The 20030-nt window shown below is 38.7% G+C and overlaps 5 protein-coding genes across 7 annotated transcripts; 2 read left to right on the top strand and 3 right to left on the bottom strand.

The window, feature by feature from the left end:
• Nucleotides 1–3358, top strand: LOC103960013 (RPM1-interacting protein 4-like). Its single transcript, XM_009372400.2, has 4 exons — nt 1–340; nt 2003–2509; nt 2765–2947; nt 3041–3358. The coding sequence occupies exons 1-4, from the start codon at nt 335–337 to the stop codon at nt 3068–3070; spliced, it is 726 nt and encodes a 241-aa protein (XP_009370675.2). The 5' UTR covers nt 1–334; the 3' UTR covers nt 3071–3358.
• A 796-nt stretch (nt 3359–4154) lies between these two features.
• Nucleotides 4155–6612, top strand: LOC103960014 (cell division control protein 45 homolog). The gene has a single exon (XM_048573709.1). The coding sequence runs from the start codon at nt 4638–4640 to the stop codon at nt 6429–6431; it is 1794 nt and encodes a 597-aa protein (XP_048429666.1). The 5' UTR covers nt 4155–4637; the 3' UTR covers nt 6432–6612.
• Nucleotides 6613–9189: 2577 nt separating this feature from the next.
• LOC103960034 (glycine-rich cell wall structural protein-like) lies at nt 9190–9864 on the bottom strand. The gene has a single exon (XM_009372415.3). It carries the CDS (start codon nt 9862–9864, stop codon nt 9190–9192), a length of 675 nt encoding a protein of 224 aa, XP_009370690.3.
• A 4715-nt stretch (nt 9865–14579) lies between these two features.
• LOC125472540 (glycine-rich cell wall structural protein-like) lies at nt 14580–15335 on the bottom strand. The gene has a single exon (XM_048574177.1). It carries the CDS (start codon nt 15333–15335, stop codon nt 14580–14582), a length of 756 nt encoding a protein of 251 aa, XP_048430134.1.
• Nucleotides 15336–16603: 1268 nt separating this feature from the next.
• On the bottom strand, nt 16604–18645 carry LOC103927686 (oleoyl-acyl carrier protein thioesterase, chloroplastic-like). 3 transcript variants are annotated; one of them, XR_007254240.1, is made up of 4 exons: nt 18252–18645; nt 17403–17507; nt 17203–17274; nt 16604–17127 (listed from the first exon to the last, which is right to left on the bottom strand). XR_007254240.1 is itself a non-coding variant. In XM_018642680.2 (4 exons), exons 1-4 carry the CDS (start codon nt 18176–18178, stop codon nt 17091–17093), a joined length of 231 nt encoding a protein of 76 aa, XP_018498196.2. In that variant the 5' UTR covers nt 18179–18645; the 3' UTR covers nt 16604–17090. The 3 variants fall into 3 exon arrangements, 1 of the variants encoding a protein (XP_018498196.2); XR_007254241.1 differs by having other exon boundaries at nt 18389–18645; XM_018642680.2 differs by having other exon boundaries at nt 18162–18645.
• Nucleotides 18646–20030: the final 1385 nt, after the last annotated feature.

Raw genomic sequence — 20030 nt, 5'->3', positions numbered from 1 at the left:
AAATGGCAACTAGAGACGGAGTCTTAACTCGCTGAGAGAGATGTTTGAACTTTGAACAGAGAAGAAGCAGAGACTTTCACACAGAGAGAATGGTCAAACATGACGGGTAGCGTCCGTCAATGGTTGATAAAACCCTCTAGAAATATTTCCTTTCTCTTTCTACACCCTCATCCTCTCTCTCTGTCTCTCAAATAATTCCTCTCTCTCTTGGTGCTTCGTTGAAGGGTTTCGGGGAGGAGCTTTTGGGGTTGCCATATTCGTGGAGGGTTTTGGTCCAGGAGTTCTACCCTGACATTAATTTCCTGGGGTTTTTCTAAATCTGGTGGACAGAGAAATGGCAGTAAGTTCCCAATCTTTTTGGTTTTTTGTGCTTTATTTTTTTGAATTCCAGAAAAATATGAGCTTTATCTGATTTTTTATTCTAATTTTGGAAAATTTCTACTATGTAGGGAATTGGAATGGAAAAATATGAATTGGGATTGAAAGTTTACTAATTTAATTTCTGATGAGCAATAACGTTTGATTTGAAAGCTTGTTGAAATGTAAAGTTGCATACTTTATGTGATATTGATCTGGGTTCTGTTATTGGGGAGTTTAGGGTGCTTAATCAGAGTGCTTTTTATCATTCCTATTAATCTACATTTCAGCTTGTGTATATGATATATGTTCGATAATTACATCGAACAAGAAAGAAGAATTCTTGCATTTTTTTTGCTGATATGGTTGAATTAACATTGAAAAGAATTGTGCTTGGGTGAACTGGAGTCCTAGATTTTGTTATTTTGCGTAATAGTTGTACTGAGTTTGTGTTGCCGAGTTCTTGTTTGGGGGTCACGAAGCAGAAGATTGTAATGGGGATGAGCGGTCTAGTGTAGTCCAGTTGATGTTGCACTATGCTTAAACAATGATGCACACGGCTCCGATGTTTTGATTCTTGGAAGTTGAAACTTCTGATGTTTTATGGTATCTTTATTGAAATTTTTAGTGCTAGGAGGTAATTGAAAACTTGTGTGTGTTATATGTTTGATAACATGTTCTTGGATAAAATTTTTCTCGCCTTACTTCTTGTTTGCATAATCGCATTTGAAATTCTCTGGCTTCTGAGTCTTCATTGTTTATTATGTGGGTAGAGAAATTCATTTGTTTCGATGAATTTTATAGTGTTGAGTTACAACATGACTAGGTTGGATAAGCTATCCTTCATTTGTTGCGTTTAAAGAGAATTGAAACTATTGGCTTGATCTTGGTTGTGCCAAGATAGTCTATAATACCATTGAATTTAAAGGAATTCGGGTTTGATGTTGCTTTGGGTTGATGTAATTTTTGTTAGAAACTAGAAAGGCATATTTATGCAGTCTAAACCAAACAATCTTGTGGCAGTTGGACAATCGTAGAGGTGGTATATTTGTACGTGTCATTTGGTATATCATTTGGCATATGTTCATTTGAATAATTTCCATGGGCAGTTAATCGTCCAGCCATTTCCTGCCCTCGCTTTTTTAGGATGCTTATGATAGAAATAGAAGCATGTTCAGGGAAGATGTCCAAAGCATGCCTTCAAGAAAATGCATAACTGTCTCACCTGACAAAAGAGTGGTCACCATCTGTTACCTCATTCTTTGAATGCAAGCAAAGCTTGTTGAAGAAGTATCTCTTTTGCGTTGCTCTGAGAAGGTTTAGGGAGTTGCAATAGATTTTGAATGTCCTTTTCTTCCCTGATCTGTTCTAACTGTGCGTATTTGAAAGTTTGTTGTAATGTAGTTAAGCAAGGTCAAGTTGTGGTCACATAGAACAGCCTGTCATGCTTGTCCAATTCATGTTTGAAATTTTGGTCCTCGTTTCTGTTCAATGGTTCCGTCTGCTTACTTTAACTTACCCATTCAATGACCCTGTTTATAGAAGAGGTCTTATATAAATCATATAATGCTACTTGATGTACTGAAATGTATTGATTGATGGAAATAGTAGGCACTAGCATGACAATATTTTCTTATTGTGGCAGCAACGTTCACATGTACCAAAGTTTGGCAATTGGGAAAGCCAAGAAAGTGTTCCTTACACTGCCTATTTTGATAAGGCCCGTAAGGGTCGAACTGGTGTTGGGGGAAAGATGATTAATCCAAATGACCCCGAAGAGAATCCAGACATCCTCTCTGACACATCTGCATCATCTCCTCCAAAAGTTAGACCGGAACAGGAAAAACCAATACATGAACGGAGAAGAAGCAGGGAGGATAATGACCTAAGATTTGCCAACTCCCCAGCCCAGCGCAGAACTTCTGGTGAATCAGCACATCAACCTAACAGAGGCCGTGGGGTTAGTTCTGGTGAAACCCATCGAAGACCTGCACGACCAAGTGGTGGGTCTGAGAACAGCGTTGAACGTTCACCTCTCCATCGCAATGCAAGGGTCTCAGGAAGAGATTCACCCTCCTGGGAAGGAAAGGCGCCAAATGAAAGTAGCCATGGCACTCCTGCAAGATCCCGCCTCAAACCTCGCGATGAAAGCGTAAATTTTCTTCCTCATATCCATATAAACTTGTCAAGCTGTTGTGTGTTTTTCCATAGTTATTCGTAATTACAGTAAAAAGTTATGGTCCCAAAAACTTGTTTTGACTGATGATCAAGCATCATTCGAAAAAGTTTTGCTGCGGTAAGAACCCATTGTTTTTGAAATGATTGTTCCTGTAGTTAACTTTTTATACTGATGCAATATCTTTGTCAAGTCTTGGTCTTGAGTATGTTTTCTGTTTTTATGTGGCAGCCTGAGAAAGGTGCTGCTGTTCCCAAATTTGGCGAGTGGGATGAGAACGACCCGGCATCAGCTGATGGTTTCACTCATATATTCAACAAAGTGCGGGAGGAGAGGGCGGGAAAAGTACCAGGGACTCCTTCTCAGCCGTCTTACCAAGATGCAAGGAAGCAGGGTTCCAATGACAGGGCCAAGGTATGTCACTAGTCACCATTTTACTCACATTTTCATACATACACTGGTTTTTATGTCTCATTTCGTTTTCTTTTTCGGACTGAAATTTTGCAGAGTTGCTGCTTTCCATGGGGCAGAAAATGAGATTGAATCGTATCTCCGAATTTGTGGGGTGAATTATAAGGTGTTTGGACCTGTAAATATCTTAAGGGCTCTGAGTACCTTCTAGAAAGTGCATCCATTTTTAGCTATCAGAGCTTGTGTGTTATTTTTGTATTAATAAAGATTTAATCTTTTTGGGGTTTTGGTCATCTGTTTTAGGTGTGTTATTGTGCGATTGAATTACCAATTGAACTTTAGTATATATGCCTGGAAAAGACCAGATTCTTTGATTCTATTTCAATATATACCATCCAGCAATATTTGTCTTGCTTTCTTGGGATGCATTCTCTTGTGGACATATGTATGCTGCGTTTTATTGCGAAATGATTGATTATAGGCTTTGCTGCAGATCACCATTTAAAAAACACCTCTACCAAAATTTTAATCAAATCATTTTAGTTTTTTTTTTTTTTTTTTTTTGCGCCCAAGCGTGAATGTGAGATCTCGCACTCAAAAAGGTAACACTAATCTCCGGTGAAGCTTCTTAAAGGCTAAACACATTTCAATCCACTCTTTTGACGACAGTTAAATTATATACGTTTTTTCAGAACTCCCAACAAAAAATATAACTTTCATATCATAAAATGCTTCTATTTTTTTTTAATGTAAAACAAATCTATTCTATTAAGAGAACCCTCATTGTCAACTTTTTGTCCTATTTTTTCTTATTTTACCCTCACTTTTGAAAAATATATACTCTCTACTAATCATAAATAGTTTAAGCGTGCAACTAACATTCGATTTTGAATTAAGTAATTATTATGCAAACATGATTTTAAAGATAGAGAATGATAAAGAGAGCCGAAAAGCCAAAAGATAACATCTAAATAAAAAAGATGTTATGATTACATTATTGAATTTGTAGAGAGCAAAAACCTCGCATGTGCCGTGGGGCACAGGCATGATTGTTTCCAACTAATTTCTTTTTATTACATAATAATTTGCATTAGAGTCCGAGCCGCCGACAAGAAAAAAGACAAAACAGTCAATACTCAATCCTGACCGTTCAATCAGACAACCACCATGAGGGCGCTCGCATGCAATCCTCGCGCCACAGACCAAACCAGAAAACCCAATCGAGCGCCAAAATTTCGCCGCGCGTTTCAAACTTCAAATTTCGCTGAAAAAGTTACGTTAAAGAAACTCAGACGAAAATGTTAGATTACATTTTTCATTTTTGAAAATTGAAACCTGAAAAGCTCTCTCTCTCTCTCTCTCTCTCTCTCTCGATTTCGGATTGGCAGTCCGCCGTAGCTGAATCGAATACAGGGAACCGATTGCTGTGTTCGAAACCGTACAAATCTCAGGTATTTCACTTCGATTTACAACTTCCATTTCTTTCCACGCAGAAAACCCCTTTCATTTTTCACTTCTATTTCTAGATTTACACATTCCTACGCCCCCTCCAATCTTTGAACCCAATTGAGAAATTGTATTAAAATAGCTGAAATTAGGGTTTCGCTGAATTGGGATTTATAAGAAAGCTTCGATTTTTGCTTTGAAATATTGATAATCTCTATGCCCAATTGAGATTAAACTCTTCAAACTCATGGTGAGAGAGACAACTGTGGAGTCCTTCTACCGGAGGCTCCGTGAGTCCGCAACGGCGTCGTCTCAATCTCCTCTTCTGATATTTCCATCGACTTCAGATGTGGACTCGCTCTGCGCCCTCAAAATCATCTTCCATGTCCTCGAATCCGATTCGGTTCGATACGCTTGCTACCCTGTTTCTTCGTTTCAGGAGATTCACAAGTACGCAGGGCCGGATCTGTGTTCTTCGTCGGAAAACCCGGTTTCGATACTTTTGATCAATTGGGGCTGCCACCGGGACCTGAAGAAGCTCCTCAATTTGTCTCCCAAGGCTCGTGTTTTCGTGGTTGACAGCCACCGTCCGATTCATTTGCATAATCTGAGCGACCAGAATGATCGTGTGGTTGTGCTTTATACTTTGGATGATGAGGGGCAGGCTGATTTGGCGTATGACATTGAGGATGTGTCCGCTTTGGCGAATGCGAGTGATTTGAATAGTGATGATGAGTTTGATCCCGAATCGGATAGCGACAGTGATGGTGATGACAGCCAGAGTGGGGAGGAAGAAGAAGAAAATGGTGACGGGTCGAGAAAGCGAAGAAGGGTGGATCGGGAGAGCGACCCAGTTAAGCTTTTCCGGGACCTGAAGAGGAAATATTATCATTTGGGTACTTTTCATGGTAAGCCTTCAGGGTGTTTGATGTATGATTTATCACATTCTTTGAGGAAGAACACAAATGAGTTGCTTTGGTTGGCTTGCGTTTCGTTAACGGATCAGTTTTTGCACGAGAGGTTAACGGATGAGAGGTACCAAGCTGCGGTGATGGAGCTTGAGCAGTACATTAACAGTTCCGGGAATTTGGAGGCAGTGACTAATGTGACTCTCAAAGACGGCACGAAGATTCGCGTGCCCCAGGCTTCTAGAATTACATACGAAGATGAGCCTAGGCTAATGTTGTTGCAGGAGTGGAATTTATTTGATTCGATGCTTTGTTCTTCGTACATTGCTACTAAATTGAAGACGTGGAGTGACAATGGGATAAAGAAGCTCAAGCTTCTTCTTGCAAGGATGGGATTTTCGCTTGTGGATTGCCAGCAAAAATATAGGTACATGGATACGGAAGTGAAACAGCTGATGAAAGAGGAGTTTGAACGGTTTTTACCCGAATATGGACTCACTGATTTCTACTACAGGAGCTTTTTGCGGCTCCATGGTTACAGATCAAGGGTATCTGCAGCAGATGTGGTGTATGGAGTTACAGCACTGCTTGAATCGTATGTGACATCAGATGGTTCTTGTGCTTCCAAAGAGTTTGGGATGGCTTATGATGCATTGTCAATGAACAATCTCGATAAGCTGAAAGGAGGAATGCAACAAGCAATAAAGATCCAGAGGGCAATTCTAAGGCAAGGAAGCATGGCAATAACCAAGAGAGGCTGCATAAGAAGTGGAAGGAAATTTCGGTGGGTGAAACTCGAAGACTCGTTGGATGCAAAATTATTGGGGTACCCTCAGGCATTGACAAAATTCTGCTATTTCCTGATGGACGGTCTGAGAGAGAAGGGAGCTCGAATGAAGCCTCTGGTTTGTGCTTGCTTGGCACAAGAGCCTAAAAAGGTGTTGATAGTTGGCGTTTGTGGGAAGCCTAGACTTGGAGCGGTTCAAGGAAATGCGTTTGGAATCGCATTCAGAAATGCAGCTCAGGAGATCGGTGCAGAGTTCTTCCATGAGTTGTTTGAGTCGTCGTGGATTGTTCTGGAGGCGGCTAAGATGAATCGCTTCATGGTGAGGCTGACAGAAGCTGTGATGTAGAACTTTGTAAGGAAAATCGCCTAACTCAATACACTTTTAGCTACTTTTTCATTCTTTGAGCAAAAATTTGGGTCATGTTTTAGGTGAATGATATTTAGTATGCTTTTAGTTGATCTGTATCAAGAGATGTGTAATTTGCTTTTTTTTTTTCCGCTTTTCTTGAATAAATCTTCTTGATTTACTGTTGTTGTAACAATGTTCTTTTTTTTTTTTTTTTTTTTTTTCCATATATAAACTGAACTTGATTTTTTTCCTGTAAGTAATCAATTTCTTGGGCGCCTGTTCTCAACTTGTAACCTATATGAGCTCGAGGTTTCCTTTGAAACCCTACAACTTCTTCATATGGTTCATACCTAATTTTATTGGCAGGGATTATAGGGTAGTCGTACAACCCAGGGTATATCACACGAAGTGAGAGATACTAATAGGCGATATATCCTTGGTTATGTGTTATAATTTTCGTAGCAACGCTCGCCTTTGTATAATTGTCAAAATGAATGATAACTCTTAAATTGTAAAAGTTCGACTTTTTATTATATTTTCAATTGCATCCAATTTGGTCCATCCAACTTGAAACCGTCACAATCTGTCAATGCCCATTAATTACTTGGACAAATTTTCCGTTGTAGGCTAAGTCTGTTGACGAGTAGTCGTACAGTCTCATATAAATTCAAAATCTCATTCTCATGAAGTATAACAAATTAAATTCTCTTTTTCAAGCATACGTAAGTTTAGAGCACTTCCAGTGTAGGAGCCCTTCCCCCTGGCTATTCACTATTTAATTCACCTCATGAACAGTAATTACCGTTAATAAACAGTAATCATCTTTTGTATCTCCACCGTTGCACTTGAATAACCCCGGTAATTGGTAATAAAATATTAATATTTTATTTATTTATAAAATAATTTTATTTGCAATCCAATCCCAATTGGCAGCTCCTCTCTCGTCCCTCCCTCCCTCTATCTCATTCACTTTCCCAAATCCAATCCCAATTCGTTTTCTCAAGAATACAAAGAGGAGATTTTCTCTGCAAATTTGTGTGAGCTTTGAGAGGATGAAGGCTATGGAGGAAGTTGTGGAGGAAAAAGAAGTTAAGCCTTTGACCGCCGAGCAATTGGAGTTGTACGAGTCGCAGTCCGAGTCCGAGTCCAAATCCGACGACAGCGTAGACGAAGAAGAGGAGGACGCCGACGAGGACGACGACGCGGATGAGGGCGAAGAGGACGACGATGACGAAGAAGAGGACGACGACGTCAGCCCACGTCAGACAGCCCTCGGGCGCTCGGGCTAGCAGGAATCCACCGGCCTGGAGCTCGGGCCTGCTCGGGCTCGCTCGCCAGCCAACGCTGGACTTCCTCCCTTTGGCAATCAGACACTGTTCCGCAGCCTGTCCCTCGAGCAGTTGCTCCCGCTGGAGCTGCTCTTAGATACCCTTTTAGAAATACATTTAAATAATAAAAAACACTATTAGATCACATCAAGTACTTCTTTTAGTGTTTTAAAAAAAAAAGAAGCTAAAAGTACTTTAGAGTGGAAAAAACACCTGCAATACTTTTTGAATTGTGTGCTTTCTTCAAGAAGTGCAAATGTTTTTTTTTTTAAGAAGAATTTGCATTTTTCTAAATAATTATAATGTACTCTTTAGAATGGCTTCTACTTAACATAAAAGTTTTCTAAAAATGTATTTCCAAATGGATCCTTGGTTAATTAGCTAAGATGTTTGAAAAAAAAGAAGAAGATAAAAGTACTTTTGAGTTGAAAAAACACCTGAAGTGTTTTATGGATTATATGCTTCCTTTAAGAACCATTGCAAGTGTTTTTTTTTTTTTTTTAGAAGAATTTGCATTTTTCTAAATGATTATAATGTACTCTAAATAGAATGGCTTCTACTTAGCATAAAAGTTTTCTAAAAATGTATTCCAAATTGGTCCTTGGTTAATTAGCTAAGATAGCATGCACACCTGATTGCACGAAAATTCGAATGACCAACCCCATAGATTAAAAGTCACGTGCGAGCCACAAGAGGCCACAGTGGTTAGTTATGTAGGGGGAGAGAATTTTTTTTTTTTTTTTTGAACAAGCGATATTATCTACATTAAGAGACTGGGAGTGTAGGTTAAGTTTCACAATGAATGAACTATAATAATATAGTTCAAATTCCATTTTGGTAAGAATCAAACATAAGACGTCTTATTTACAAGTGAGTAAGGGGAAGAGGTTATTTCATCATTTGAATATTTATCGAAAAGTAAATTACTTGGCATATGTTTTGACAGATATTTACAATAACCTAATAAGCAACGTTTTGTGAAGACACGATATGAAATAGAGCTCATTCATTCACTACAATGGGTTTTATTTCAAGGTGGAAAGGATTTTTCAGCAGCGGAACAATTTCTATGCACAAATAGGATAAATTGGCCAGTTAAGGGCAATGTACAGCGCTCATTCAAATTTAAATTTCGTCTTTGTAAGTTATAATAATTTAGAATGCATATTGTCATGTAAAAATAACAGTTAAAGAACAATGGCCTAAAACATAAACGAGAGAGAGAGAGAGAGAGAGAGAGAGAGAGAGAGAGAGAGAGAGAGAGCGCAGTGATACTCGAAGCACATTTATTTAAAAACTAAGACCATTGCATATAAATTGAGATAATAACTCAAAGGCTAAAGTTCTTAGGCTCATGATTATTTCTATAGTTAATACGGCCTCAGTTCAGTTGAGCCTTTCAAAGCCTGATGTGATCGGGTGTGTGACTATGGATAGCCACTACCGCCAGCTCCACCATCGCCTTTAGGATTATATCCTTTCCCGCCATCATCATATTTTGGATTGCCTCCTTTCCTACCATAATCATAATTAGGGCTGTCTCTTTTCCCACCTTGATCATCTTTAGAACGATCTTCCTTTCCATCTCGATCATCTTTAAAACGATCTCCTCTTCCATGATCATACCCTCCATACCCTCCCTTACCCCCATATCCTCCATACCCTCCCTTACCCCCAAATCCTCCATACCCCCAATAACCCCCTTTAGGCCCTCCATATCCACCGTATCCATCGTCTCCTCCATAACCTCCTTTAGGCCCTCTATATCCACCGTCTCCATTGTATCCGCCATAACCTCCTTTCCCTCCATATCCACCGTCTCCATCATATCCTCCGTAACCTCCTTTCCCTCCATATCCACCGTATCCGCCATAACCTCCTTTCCCTCCACATCCACCGTCTCCATCGTATCCATCATAACCTCCTTTCCCCCCGTATCCACCATATCCCCCATAATTTTTGGCATCATAGACCTCCTTTTTCTTTTCCTTCTCACTACTACTGGTCACTTCTTTAGAACCCACCCCTTCAGAACCCACAAGAAACCCTACAAAGACAATGAAAACAAGCAACACCCTTGTTTCCTCCACAGTTATTTTCATGGCTCTCTCTCTCTCTCTCTCTACTAGCTAGGGTTGTGATGAGAAGTTTGCATAGAGCTCACCCCTATTAATAGTGGCATTCTGCGAGAGGGAGTGAGAGAGTGAGAGTGTGAGAGCATATTTTTATTAATTCGTGTACTCAGTTTTTGGAATGGCATTGAGTAGCGTCTGCATGGAGATTTTGGTCGTTATGGAATGAGTTACTTGAGTGGGAGTGGGACTGTTAGAAGAATATCAAGTTTGGTGAGGGTTTCTATTGTTGGTATGAAATTAGGTTGATCTGTTGGTAATGGTTAGGAACAAATGGTAACATCATTGATAAGCTTTAATGGCCATGAAAATTTCTGAAGCAGTATTTAAGTTTGATGTTTGATGGTTTGAAATTGATACAACTCTAACTATATTAAAAAGAGGAGTAGCATTTTGTGCATTTGAAATTTGAATTCCTGAGCATTTGGAATGAGTCTTTGGGAATGGACTTTCCATCAATATTTCTACGGATTGGGACAATTGGGTATAAGATAATGTACTATGTCATGTTTGGTTTGCTTCAACATTTGAGATTTAATTTCTAATCATTTTGTGTTAGTTCCTAATTGCTATGTTGTCGATATTTGATTTTAGATGAGTTTAAAAATTGAGATTTGATTTATGATCACTTTATTTCCAACTTATATCAAATGTCATCATCTTTTATCACTATGTCATTGATATTTAATCTTTATGTCATCCATGTTTCATTTTGATCCCTCAGAAAAATTGAGATTTCACTTATGGTCTTTGCCATTTTCCAATGTATCTTTCAAAACAAGTAATGGTGATTGTGGGCCGTTGGATTTTTATCCAACAGCTACAAATAGGGGGCCCTTTAAAGTTATAATAATTATAGCCGTTGGATGAAAATCCAACGGCCCACAGTTCTTGGTCAGGAGGATCCTCTCCTTGGGCTTAGGAAAGGATCCAAATCCTCCCCCCCACCACCCACTCCCTATCCTCTCTCTCTCTCTCGCCTCTCTCTTTTCTCTCTCCCTGCAACCTGCATTCCTAAAATCCCAAAATCCAGAAACCCTTCCCACCTGTCCCCCCCAACCTTCCTCCACCACCCACCCTCTCTTTTTCCTCTCGCTCTCTCGCCTCTCTCTTTTCTTTCTTTGGGCAACATGCATTCCCAAAATCCCAAAACCCATTACAAATCTCAAAACCCAAAATCTCATCAAACCTCCCAAATCTGGAGAAGGCGGTCCTGTTCAACTTCGACTTCACCCTTCCTATCCAGATGGTGCAAGGATTAGAGAGAGATGAAGTGTCTCTGATTTCGTGCTAGGGATTAGAGAGAGAGAGAAGAGTTTCTCTGGGGGTGGGCTCGGGTGGGGAGAATGGGTGTGTTTGATTTGGGAGAGGGCTTGGGTGGGGAAGACGAATTGATTTTTTTTTTTTTTTTTTTGTACATGAAGAGGAGCTGTGGGTGAAGCCATCGTCGGCCTCCTTAGGATCAAAGAGGGTGCGTGGTGGAGGAAGGTTGGGGTGGGGGACGGGTGGGAAGGGTTTCTGGGTTTTGAGATTTTAGGGATGCAGGTTGCAGGGAGAGAGAGGTGAGAGAGAGAGAGAGAGAGAGTGTGTGTGTGTGTGTGTGTGGGTGGTGGGGGGTGGGGACGGGTGAGAAGGATTTTATATAAAAATAATAATTTATTTTTAATTTTTAATATTTAATTATTAAAAATATATTTAATTATATTTTAATCCAGTGGGATTAGTGAGTGGCCCCCGTCTCTAGCCACGTCAGCACTCAACAGATAAATTAACAGAAAAAATGACGGATGTATGACTTTGTCACAAATTTGTAAGATGAGGTATGATATTGTCACTTTTAAAAGATGAGGTATGAAAGTATCGTCAGACCAATAGTTGAGATAGTTTTTTGTCATTTACCCTTGAAAAAAAGAATAAGCTAAAAGTACTTCAGAATTGAAAAAACACCTGAAGTACTTTTTGGATTGTGTGCTTCCTTCAAGAAGAACTTCAAATGTTTTTTTTAAGAAGAATTTGCATTTTTCTAAATAATTATAATGTACTCTAAATAGAATGGCTTCTACTTAGCATAAAAGTTTTCTAAAAATGTATTTCCAAATGGGCCCTTGGTTAATTAGCTAAGATGTTTGGAAAAAGAAGAAGATAAAAGTACTTCTGAGTTGAAAAAAACACCTGAAGTGTTTTATGGATTGTATTGTCACACCCTGGGCCCGAAAATATTAATTTCGGGAAATGATAATGGTGACGGCCCAAAAACTTTGCTTTATTTCGCATAATTTTAAATCACGATTCTTTATTTAAATTCCTTATCTCCCTCTCAATAAACATAAACATAAACATAATTAATTTATAAGGCATGTGCCTAGGCTTTCTATTAAGTCAAAATTTACTTCTAATAACTCAACGTCTTAACAGAAATTAATTCTTGATTGTTTAATCTTACTTGTTTTATGGCTGCATCTAACATCTCGTTAGACTGCCTACGTACCCTAAACAGGGATCAAGTCATTCGTAGTTCACAATTCATTATTTACCAATTTCCAAACATATTCTAGTAACCACCATATTCGACACTAACCTTCATAATCCAATTCATATTAAATGGTTACCCATTATAGATTAAGAATATCGAAATTTACATGAAAAATGGCAACGTCGGCTCCCTGGCCGTGCACCACCGCACCTGCTGCTGCCAATGGCAACCAGCCGCCCCGGCTCGCCGGAAGATTCAATTATTTCTAAAAATTCTCAAAACTTACAGAATGAAGATCTCAAAGAGTAGAGTAAGCTTTATACTTGTGGCGAAGTCCAATTTGGCCTGGAAAGGCTCCAATTTCTCTCGAACTCACCGGAAACCCTAGAAATGGGTGTTCTTGATTCGACTCCAAACAAGCTTCGTCGTCCCAACCATTTCTTGGGCTTTGTTCCTGGGGTTAAGGGAAGTCTATTAGCAGTGCTGGTTGACATGATAACATTCAGAAATGATGGAATTTTCCGTTGTACTCCTCGCGAACTCGTGGTGGGTTATCTCGAAATTAAACCATTTAACTCGGTTTTTTTGATGAAATTGGGAGAGGATTGGATGCTAGGTCAATTTCAGGTGGTGTGTGGCTTCTAATCACCTGAGAAATCGCCTGAAAATGGCGTTGGAGATCATCAATTCCGCCAGATCGAGCCGCGGGTCATGGGATGACCTGGTTTAGTTGGTGAATTCCCTTTGTTCCTCTCCTTTCTCTCCTTTCCCTTGGCCCTCCTTGGTCCGTCCTCTTCTTCCCATTTTCCCCTCCTTTTCTTTTCCAACCGACTTCCTCCCTCCTTTTTTGTTAGCCACTCCCGTGGCATATTTCCACCACAACAACCCAAAATCTAGAATTTTCCAAATCATGGTTAAATGACTATTTTGCCCTTACTTTCGTTCGCTTCCATTTTATTCGTTATAATTTCGTTTGACGAACGGTTTTCGCCTGCACACTCATAGAATTGAATTCTATCAAATTGTGCTAAGAAATACGAAAAGATGTATGAGAATAAAATACGTCCTCGTATATCTACATTATACCACTAGGGCATTTTTTCCTTTTCCCGCGTATTGATAAAATTTACAACGTAAATTATTTTTCAGAAATAAAACTTTAAAATTCCCAATTCTATTTTCATAACCATAAATCGATTTATTTTCAATTTTCTCCACATATTCAGAACTATATTATCTAATTCATATCTTTAAAATTTTCAGGGTATTACATGTATGCTTCCTTTAAGAACCACTGCAAGTGTTTTTTTTAAGAAGAATTTGCATTTTTCTAAATAATTATAATGTACTCTAAATAGAATGGCTTCTACTTGGCATAAAAGTTTTCTAAAAATGCATTTCCAAATTGGTCCTTGGTTAATTAACTAAGATAGCATGCACACCCGATTGCACGAATATTCAAATGACGAACCCCATAGATTAAAAGTCACGTGCGAGCCACAAGAGGCCACAGTGGTTAGTTATGTAGGGGGAGAGATTTTTTTTTTTTTTTTTTTGAACAAGCGATATTATCTACATTAAAAGGGTGAGAGTGTGGGTTAAACCTCACAATGAGTGAGCCATAATAATGTAGTTCAAAATCCCTTTTGCCAAGAATCAAACATAAAATGTCTCATTTATAAGTGAGTAAGGGGTAGAGGTTATTTCATCATTTGAATATTTATTGAAAAGTAAATTAATTGGCATATGTTTTGACAGATATTTACAATAACCTAATAAGTAACGTTTTGTGAAGACAATATACGAAATAGAGCTCATTCATTCACTATAATGGCTTTTATTTCAAGGTGGAGAGGATTTTTGGACCAGCAGCGGAACAATTTCTATGCACATATAGGATAAATTGGCCGGTTAAGGGCAATGTACGCGCTCATTCAAATTCAAATTTCGTCTTTGCAAGTTATAATAATTTAGAATGCATATCGTCATGTAAAAATAACAGTTAAAGAACAATGGCCTAAAACATAAACAAAATAGAGAGAGAGAGAGAGCAGTGATACTTGAAGCACATTTATTTAAAAACTAAGACCATTACATATAAATTGAGTTAACAACTCAAAGGCTAAAGTTCTTGGGCTCATGATTATTTCTATAGTTAATACGGCCTCAGTTCAGTTGAGCCTTTCAAAGCCTGGTGTGGTCGGGTGTGTGACTATGGATAGCCATTACCGCCAGCTCCACCATCGCCTTTAGGCATATATCCTTTCCCACCATCATCATATTTTGGGTCGCCTCCTTTCCTACCATAATCATACTTAGGGCTGTCTCTTTTCCCACCGTGATCATCTTCAGAACGGTCTCCCTTTCCATCTCGATCATCTTTAAAACGATCTCCTCTTCCTTGATCATATCCCCCATACCCTCCAAACCCTCCCTTACCCCCATATGCTCCATACCCTCTCTTACCCCCATATCCTCCATACCCCCAATAACCTCCTTTAGGCCCTCCATATCCACCGTATCCATCGTCTCCTCCATAACCTCCTTTAGGCCCTCTATATCCACCATCTCCGTCGTATCCGCCATAACCTCCTTTCCCTCCGTATCCCCCGTCTCCATCATATCCGCCGTAACCTCCTTTCCCTCCATATCCACCGTATCCGCCATAACCTCCTTTCCCTCCGTATCCCCCGTCTCCACCGTATCCACCATAACCTCCTTTCCCTCCGTATCCCCCGTCTCCACCGTATCCGCCATAACCTCCTTTCCCTCCATATCCACCGTATCCGCCATAACCTCCTTTCCCTCCATAACCTCCTTTCCCTCCATATCCACCGTATCCCCCAAAATTTTTGGCATCATAGACCTCCTTTTTCTTTTCCTTCTCACTACTACTGGTCACTCCTTCAGAACCCACAAGAAACCCTACAAAGACAATGAAAACAAGCGACACCCTTGTTTCCTCCATAGTTATTTTCATGGCTCTCTCTCTCTCTCTCTCTCTCTTTCTACTAGCTAGGGTTGTGCTGAGAAGTTTGCATAGAGCTCATCCCTATTAATAGTGGCATTCTGCGAGAGGGAGTGAGAGTGTGAGAGCATCTTTTTATTAATTTGTGTACTCAGTTTTTGGAATGGTATTGAGTAGCGTCTGCATGGAGATTTTGGTCGTTATGGAATGAGTTACTTGAGTGGGAGTGGGACTGTTAGAAGAATATCAAGTTTGGTGAGGGTTTCTATTGTTGGTATGAAATCAGGTTGATCTGTTGGTAATAGGTAGGAACAAATGGTAACATAATTGATAAGCTTTAATGGCCATGAAAATTTCTGAAGCGGTATTTAAGTTTGATGTTTCATGGTTTGAAATTGATACTACTTTAACTATATTAAGAAGAGGAGTAGCATTTTGTGCATTTGAAATTTGAATTCCTAAGCATTTGGAATGAGTCTTTGGCAATGGACTTTCCATCAATATTTCTACAGATTGGGACCATTGGGTATAAGATGATATGCTATTTCATGTTTGGTTTGTGTATCTTTCATATTTCATTTTGATAAGTTCAACATTTGAGATTTAATTTCTAATCATTTTGTGTCAGTTACTAATCGCTATGTCGTCGATATTTGATTTTAGATGAGTTCATCGATTGAGATTTGATTGATGATCACTTTATTTCTAACCAATATCAGATATCATCATCTTTTCTCGCTATGTCATTGATATTTAATCTTTATGTCATCCATGTTTCATTTGATCCCTCAAAAGAATTGAGATTTGACTTATGCTCTTTGCCATTTTCCAATGAATCTTTCAAAACAAGTAATAGTAAGTGATGAGGGTCATTTTAGCCATATACATAATTAACTTTCCGAATAATGCACTTGTCAAACATGAAAGTAGAGTTTCATACCAATTCTCAAGTTCCTAATCTGCGAACCAAACGGGCAACTGGATGGGTTAACCCAAATGGCAATGAGGAAGAGTAGGTCAAAGATTTTTTGGCTGAAACGATGGGTCTATGAGTTATTCAAATCCCTTCAATGTAACAGGTGAAAAAATGAATTCAATTGTACGTCATAATTTCGATTAGTTTGCTTTTGGTCGTAGATTTCCAGTTAAGTTTTCATTTTTCTTAGGATTTTTTATAGGGAACTTTTATTAGTAATCGAAAAGAAAGTCATCGTATATGCATTGAAATAAAAGTATATATGAGAAGATGCACTCAAAAGAGAGAAAAATGACTTTCTTGAAGTCCCAATAACATCTTCCCTTTAGTATTGAACTTGTCAATTCACTGAAGTTATTGGCCAAAGATGAAAACCGAAACAAAACCTCTCATACAAGGGACAGAAATATAGGGAGACAGAAACAAAAATCAACCCTAAAACCGGCGAAACCAAGAGATAAGATCATTTCCTCATCTTGCAGGTTTTTCTCTCCAGATGGTTCTCCCGGGTTTATTTTGGAACCGTCGCCTGCTAATCTTAGTAGATGCAAATACTGACGGTAGTCCTTATCATCTTCTGTTGCAGCAGGGGATCAGTTTGTTCCGTTACCAGAAAGAGCTGGAGCATCGTCTAAAGGTTCAACGTTAGTAAGGGAATCGACTATATGTCATCTGTTGACACTCCCCCCTGTAATCTAAGGTGATTGTTTGCAGTTCATGGCTATCGATGAGTTCTTGAGGCATGTTCTGAAAAAGACATTATTAACATATATACCAACCTATAGAACCCATCCGACGTAAGAGAGCTCTCCTCGGCTGCGAAATTGAATTAAGCATACCGAGAATACTGAATAAATATGAGAACTTAAAATGAATTGAAGAAACACTAACCACAAGTGTGCAGGATCTTCCAGTTTGGCAATTTTCCTCAAGATACTGTTGTTAGGCTCTGGAAATGCTAATCTATCGATGTCAAGAGAAGAAACCAATGAGAAGATTGGCCAAGAGGGATAACCTTAGCGCATATATATATATACACACACAGACACGATGAAGTCATATGCAAAAAGAAAAAAAAAAAGGGTCTTTACCTCAGTTGTCGTCGAGCAAAAATGAAGTGCTCTTCCGGTCTTCCATAAACATCATCGGTGACTTTCTGAAGTCGCCTAGTGTCTTGGTTCATCATCACCCACTTGCTGAAACCATGCATCACATATGTGATAGGAGAGTTTCTCGGTGACTTTCTCCCAAATCTTTTAGAGTTTTTTTTAGAGGTGGGCACAGGTTGGGCTGGGCCCAAATTTAAAGGAACTAGACTGGACTCGTTAAAAAATGCAACGGGATGGGACAGGCCGGGTATATGAATTTTGAGATTGAAACTGAACCTAACCCGATCTGTTTGAAACGGACTGATTCAGGCCAGGATCCACAGGTCCAATTACATTTTTTTTTAAGAACAAATCACAAAGGGTGAATACATCTTTCACAACCGACCACCAAAAAAAAAAAAAAGAACACATGTTTCTTAAATTCCCATCTTTCCCTACCAATATCAACAAATAAGAGCTTACAAAGATGAGTTTACATTCAAATCCAATTAGTGTACATTCAAATCCAATTTGCATGAAACCTTCCACTAATCAACCAAACACAACCTAATTAAAATTAACCAAGTTTGAAGCAGAACATTCAAATATATACAAGCCTGAAACTATCATAGGACATACATATATTCAAATATACATAAATTAAGAACCCAGAAACAGAAGATTCAAATATGATATTCAATTTTGTGTTCAACCTTTTACCATTTTCCAGCCAAGATACTGCTAAATCTAGAGGATTAGTACCTTTTGAAAAAGCTCATTCGACCTACTGTGGAAATGTGTTTCCTAAGCAAGGTTTTCTTTGACTAACTTTAGTTTCATATAAGCACCCACCTTTTGCATAAAGAACTCCATCAAGAATTTGTTGACTGGAAGATAACCAAATTTGGAAATTTGGAAGTTAGGAATAGACGATGTCTTTCCAGATGCAGCTAATACAGTGACAGCAGCTGCAGCAATAGCAACCATACCTGCACTAACAGCTGAACCACCGGTGGTGAATCGGTGAAGGTCTGGGGTGATGAAGGTGAATCGGTGATAGTCTGAGTTCGGTGACGTCGTTGAGGAGAGATAGGAAATTAAGAAACAGGATAGGAGTCGGAAAAGATGAGTCGGCGACGGTGATGGGGTGGTGATGGTCGCGACAACAGTGATGGGTGACGATGGTGGTGAATCGGTGGTGGTCTGCGTTCGATGATGTTGGCAAGGAGAGATAGGAGTGCAAAAAGATGAGTTGACTAGGAAAGGAGGCTACGTCACTCGGAGAAACAAATCTCATCCATTCATTCCATTTTAGAAACGGGCCAGCCCAGGGCCCTGTGCTTCCATAGATTTGGACTCGCCTCACCCCGTAAATACCACCGCTCCATCCTGCCCTGCCCCATTTCTTCTCTAAAAAAATTAGACCCGGCCCGTACTAGCTCATAATCACGATTACCTGCCCCGACCTGCAGTTCCTAGACCCCTTTGCCCACCCCTAGTTTTTCTAGTATATATAAATAAGGCACCCTAAGCTCTCTCTACATAATCCCCCATCACTACACCCTTCACCTTGCCATAAATTATCTTCTTTTTTTGTTTTTGTTTTTATTTTTATTTTTGTTCCATATGTAACTAAGTTATTTTCGAAGGTTTATGATGAAGCCACGACATGAATATTTGCGAAGTAGTTTGTTAATTTTCATCCGATTTTATGCCATATATATATATTCTTAATCTTAGTGCGTATTTTATTCTAGATTCAGATTTCTTATGATTGATCACCTTTAGGAATTTTGCGTCTAGATATTTAGATATGTTTATGAGGATGACCAATCAATTCAGTTTATTGGAATTAAGATTAAGAAGATTAGGCAATCTAATGAGGATGACCAATATCAAGCTAATCCTGCTTGGTTGACATGATTCTTCTACGCTTAATGAGTTTTTATGTGTTTAATTGTATGTCTCACCAATAGGATATAATTATCCTATAAAGGTACAAAAGTTGATGTCTGACCACGAATTAATTCATACCTTAGAAAGAATAACCTTTTAACATTGGCAAGGTAATTGGATAGTAGTTGGTTCTAGAAAAAGTAAGTAAGATTGTTATTGGTGAATTCATAACCTTAGGTCTTCTTGTGTCGTGTTTATTTTAATTAATTAATCTTTTATTTTTCTTGTTAATTTTAGTCTTGATCAATTACTTAATTACTCAATTCAATCTATCATTTCTTTGTTTAATCAACTCAAGTGTAATTAATCGGTTAAATTGGTATTAAAGTAATTCTTGTGGAATCGACCTCATATATATAATTGATTCCGTGTGCTTGTGAGTTTAATTTGATTTAAATTATTTTATTATTTAGGTTAGTTTAAATACATATCAATATACCTTTAAAATATCTCTAAATAGGTTCACATAACTTTAAAATTGCTAGAACAATCTGACAAAAATGAATCACAATTGCAGAAAACATTCAACAACTTCTTCAATGCGATCTTCAAAATGGATGATCGCCTTATCGATAAAGAGAGTAAAAAATGCAAAAGAAATATGAGCAAAGATTGCTGTGGTGACAGTCACATGACCTAAACTGCAATGTCATCATGCCCAAGTGGCATTAGTGA

This window comes from the organism of the source record quoted next, unplaced genomic scaffold (assembly GCF_019419815.1).
Source record: "Pyrus x bretschneideri cultivar Hongxiangsu unplaced genomic scaffold, Pyrus_bretschneideri_v1 Contig7, whole genome shotgun sequence".
Taxonomy (NCBI): domain Eukaryota; kingdom Viridiplantae; phylum Streptophyta; class Magnoliopsida; order Rosales; family Rosaceae; genus Pyrus; species Pyrus x bretschneideri.
This window is presented reverse-complemented; position numbering and strand designations above follow the sequence as displayed.

Excerpts from the sequence above, each read along its gene's own strand:
- LOC103960013 (XM_009372400.2), top strand. Across the intron at positions 2,510-2,764 it reads TCAAACCTCGCGATGAAAGC|CCTGAGAAAGGTGCTGCTGT; the intron begins GTAAATTTTCTT and ends TTTATGTGGCAG. Across the intron at positions 2,948-3,040 it reads GTTCCAATGACAGGGCCAAG|AGTTGCTGCTTTCCATGGGG; the intron begins GTATGTCACTAG and ends GAAATTTTGCAG.
- LOC103960014 (XM_048573709.1), top strand. The coding sequence starts at position 4,638 with ATGGTGAGAGAGACAACTGTGGAGTCCTTCTACCGGAGGCTCCGTGAG.
- LOC103960034 (XM_009372415.3), bottom strand. The coding sequence starts at position 9,864 with ATGAAAATAACTGTGGAGGAAACAAGGGTGTTGCTTGTTTTCATTGTC.
- LOC125472540 (XM_048574177.1), bottom strand. The coding sequence starts at position 15,335 with ATGGAGGAAACAAGGGTGTCGCTTGTTTTCATTGTCTTTGTAGGGTTT.
- LOC103927686 (XM_018642680.2), bottom strand. Across the intron at positions 17,275-17,402 it reads TTTGCTCGACGACAACTGAG|ATTAGCATTTCCAGAGCCTA; the intron begins GTAAAGACCCTT and ends TGACATCGATAG. Across the intron at positions 17,128-17,202 it reads GAAGATCCTGCACACTTGTG|CCGAGGAGAGCTCTCTTACG; the intron begins GTTAGTGTTTCT and ends TCAATTTCGCAG.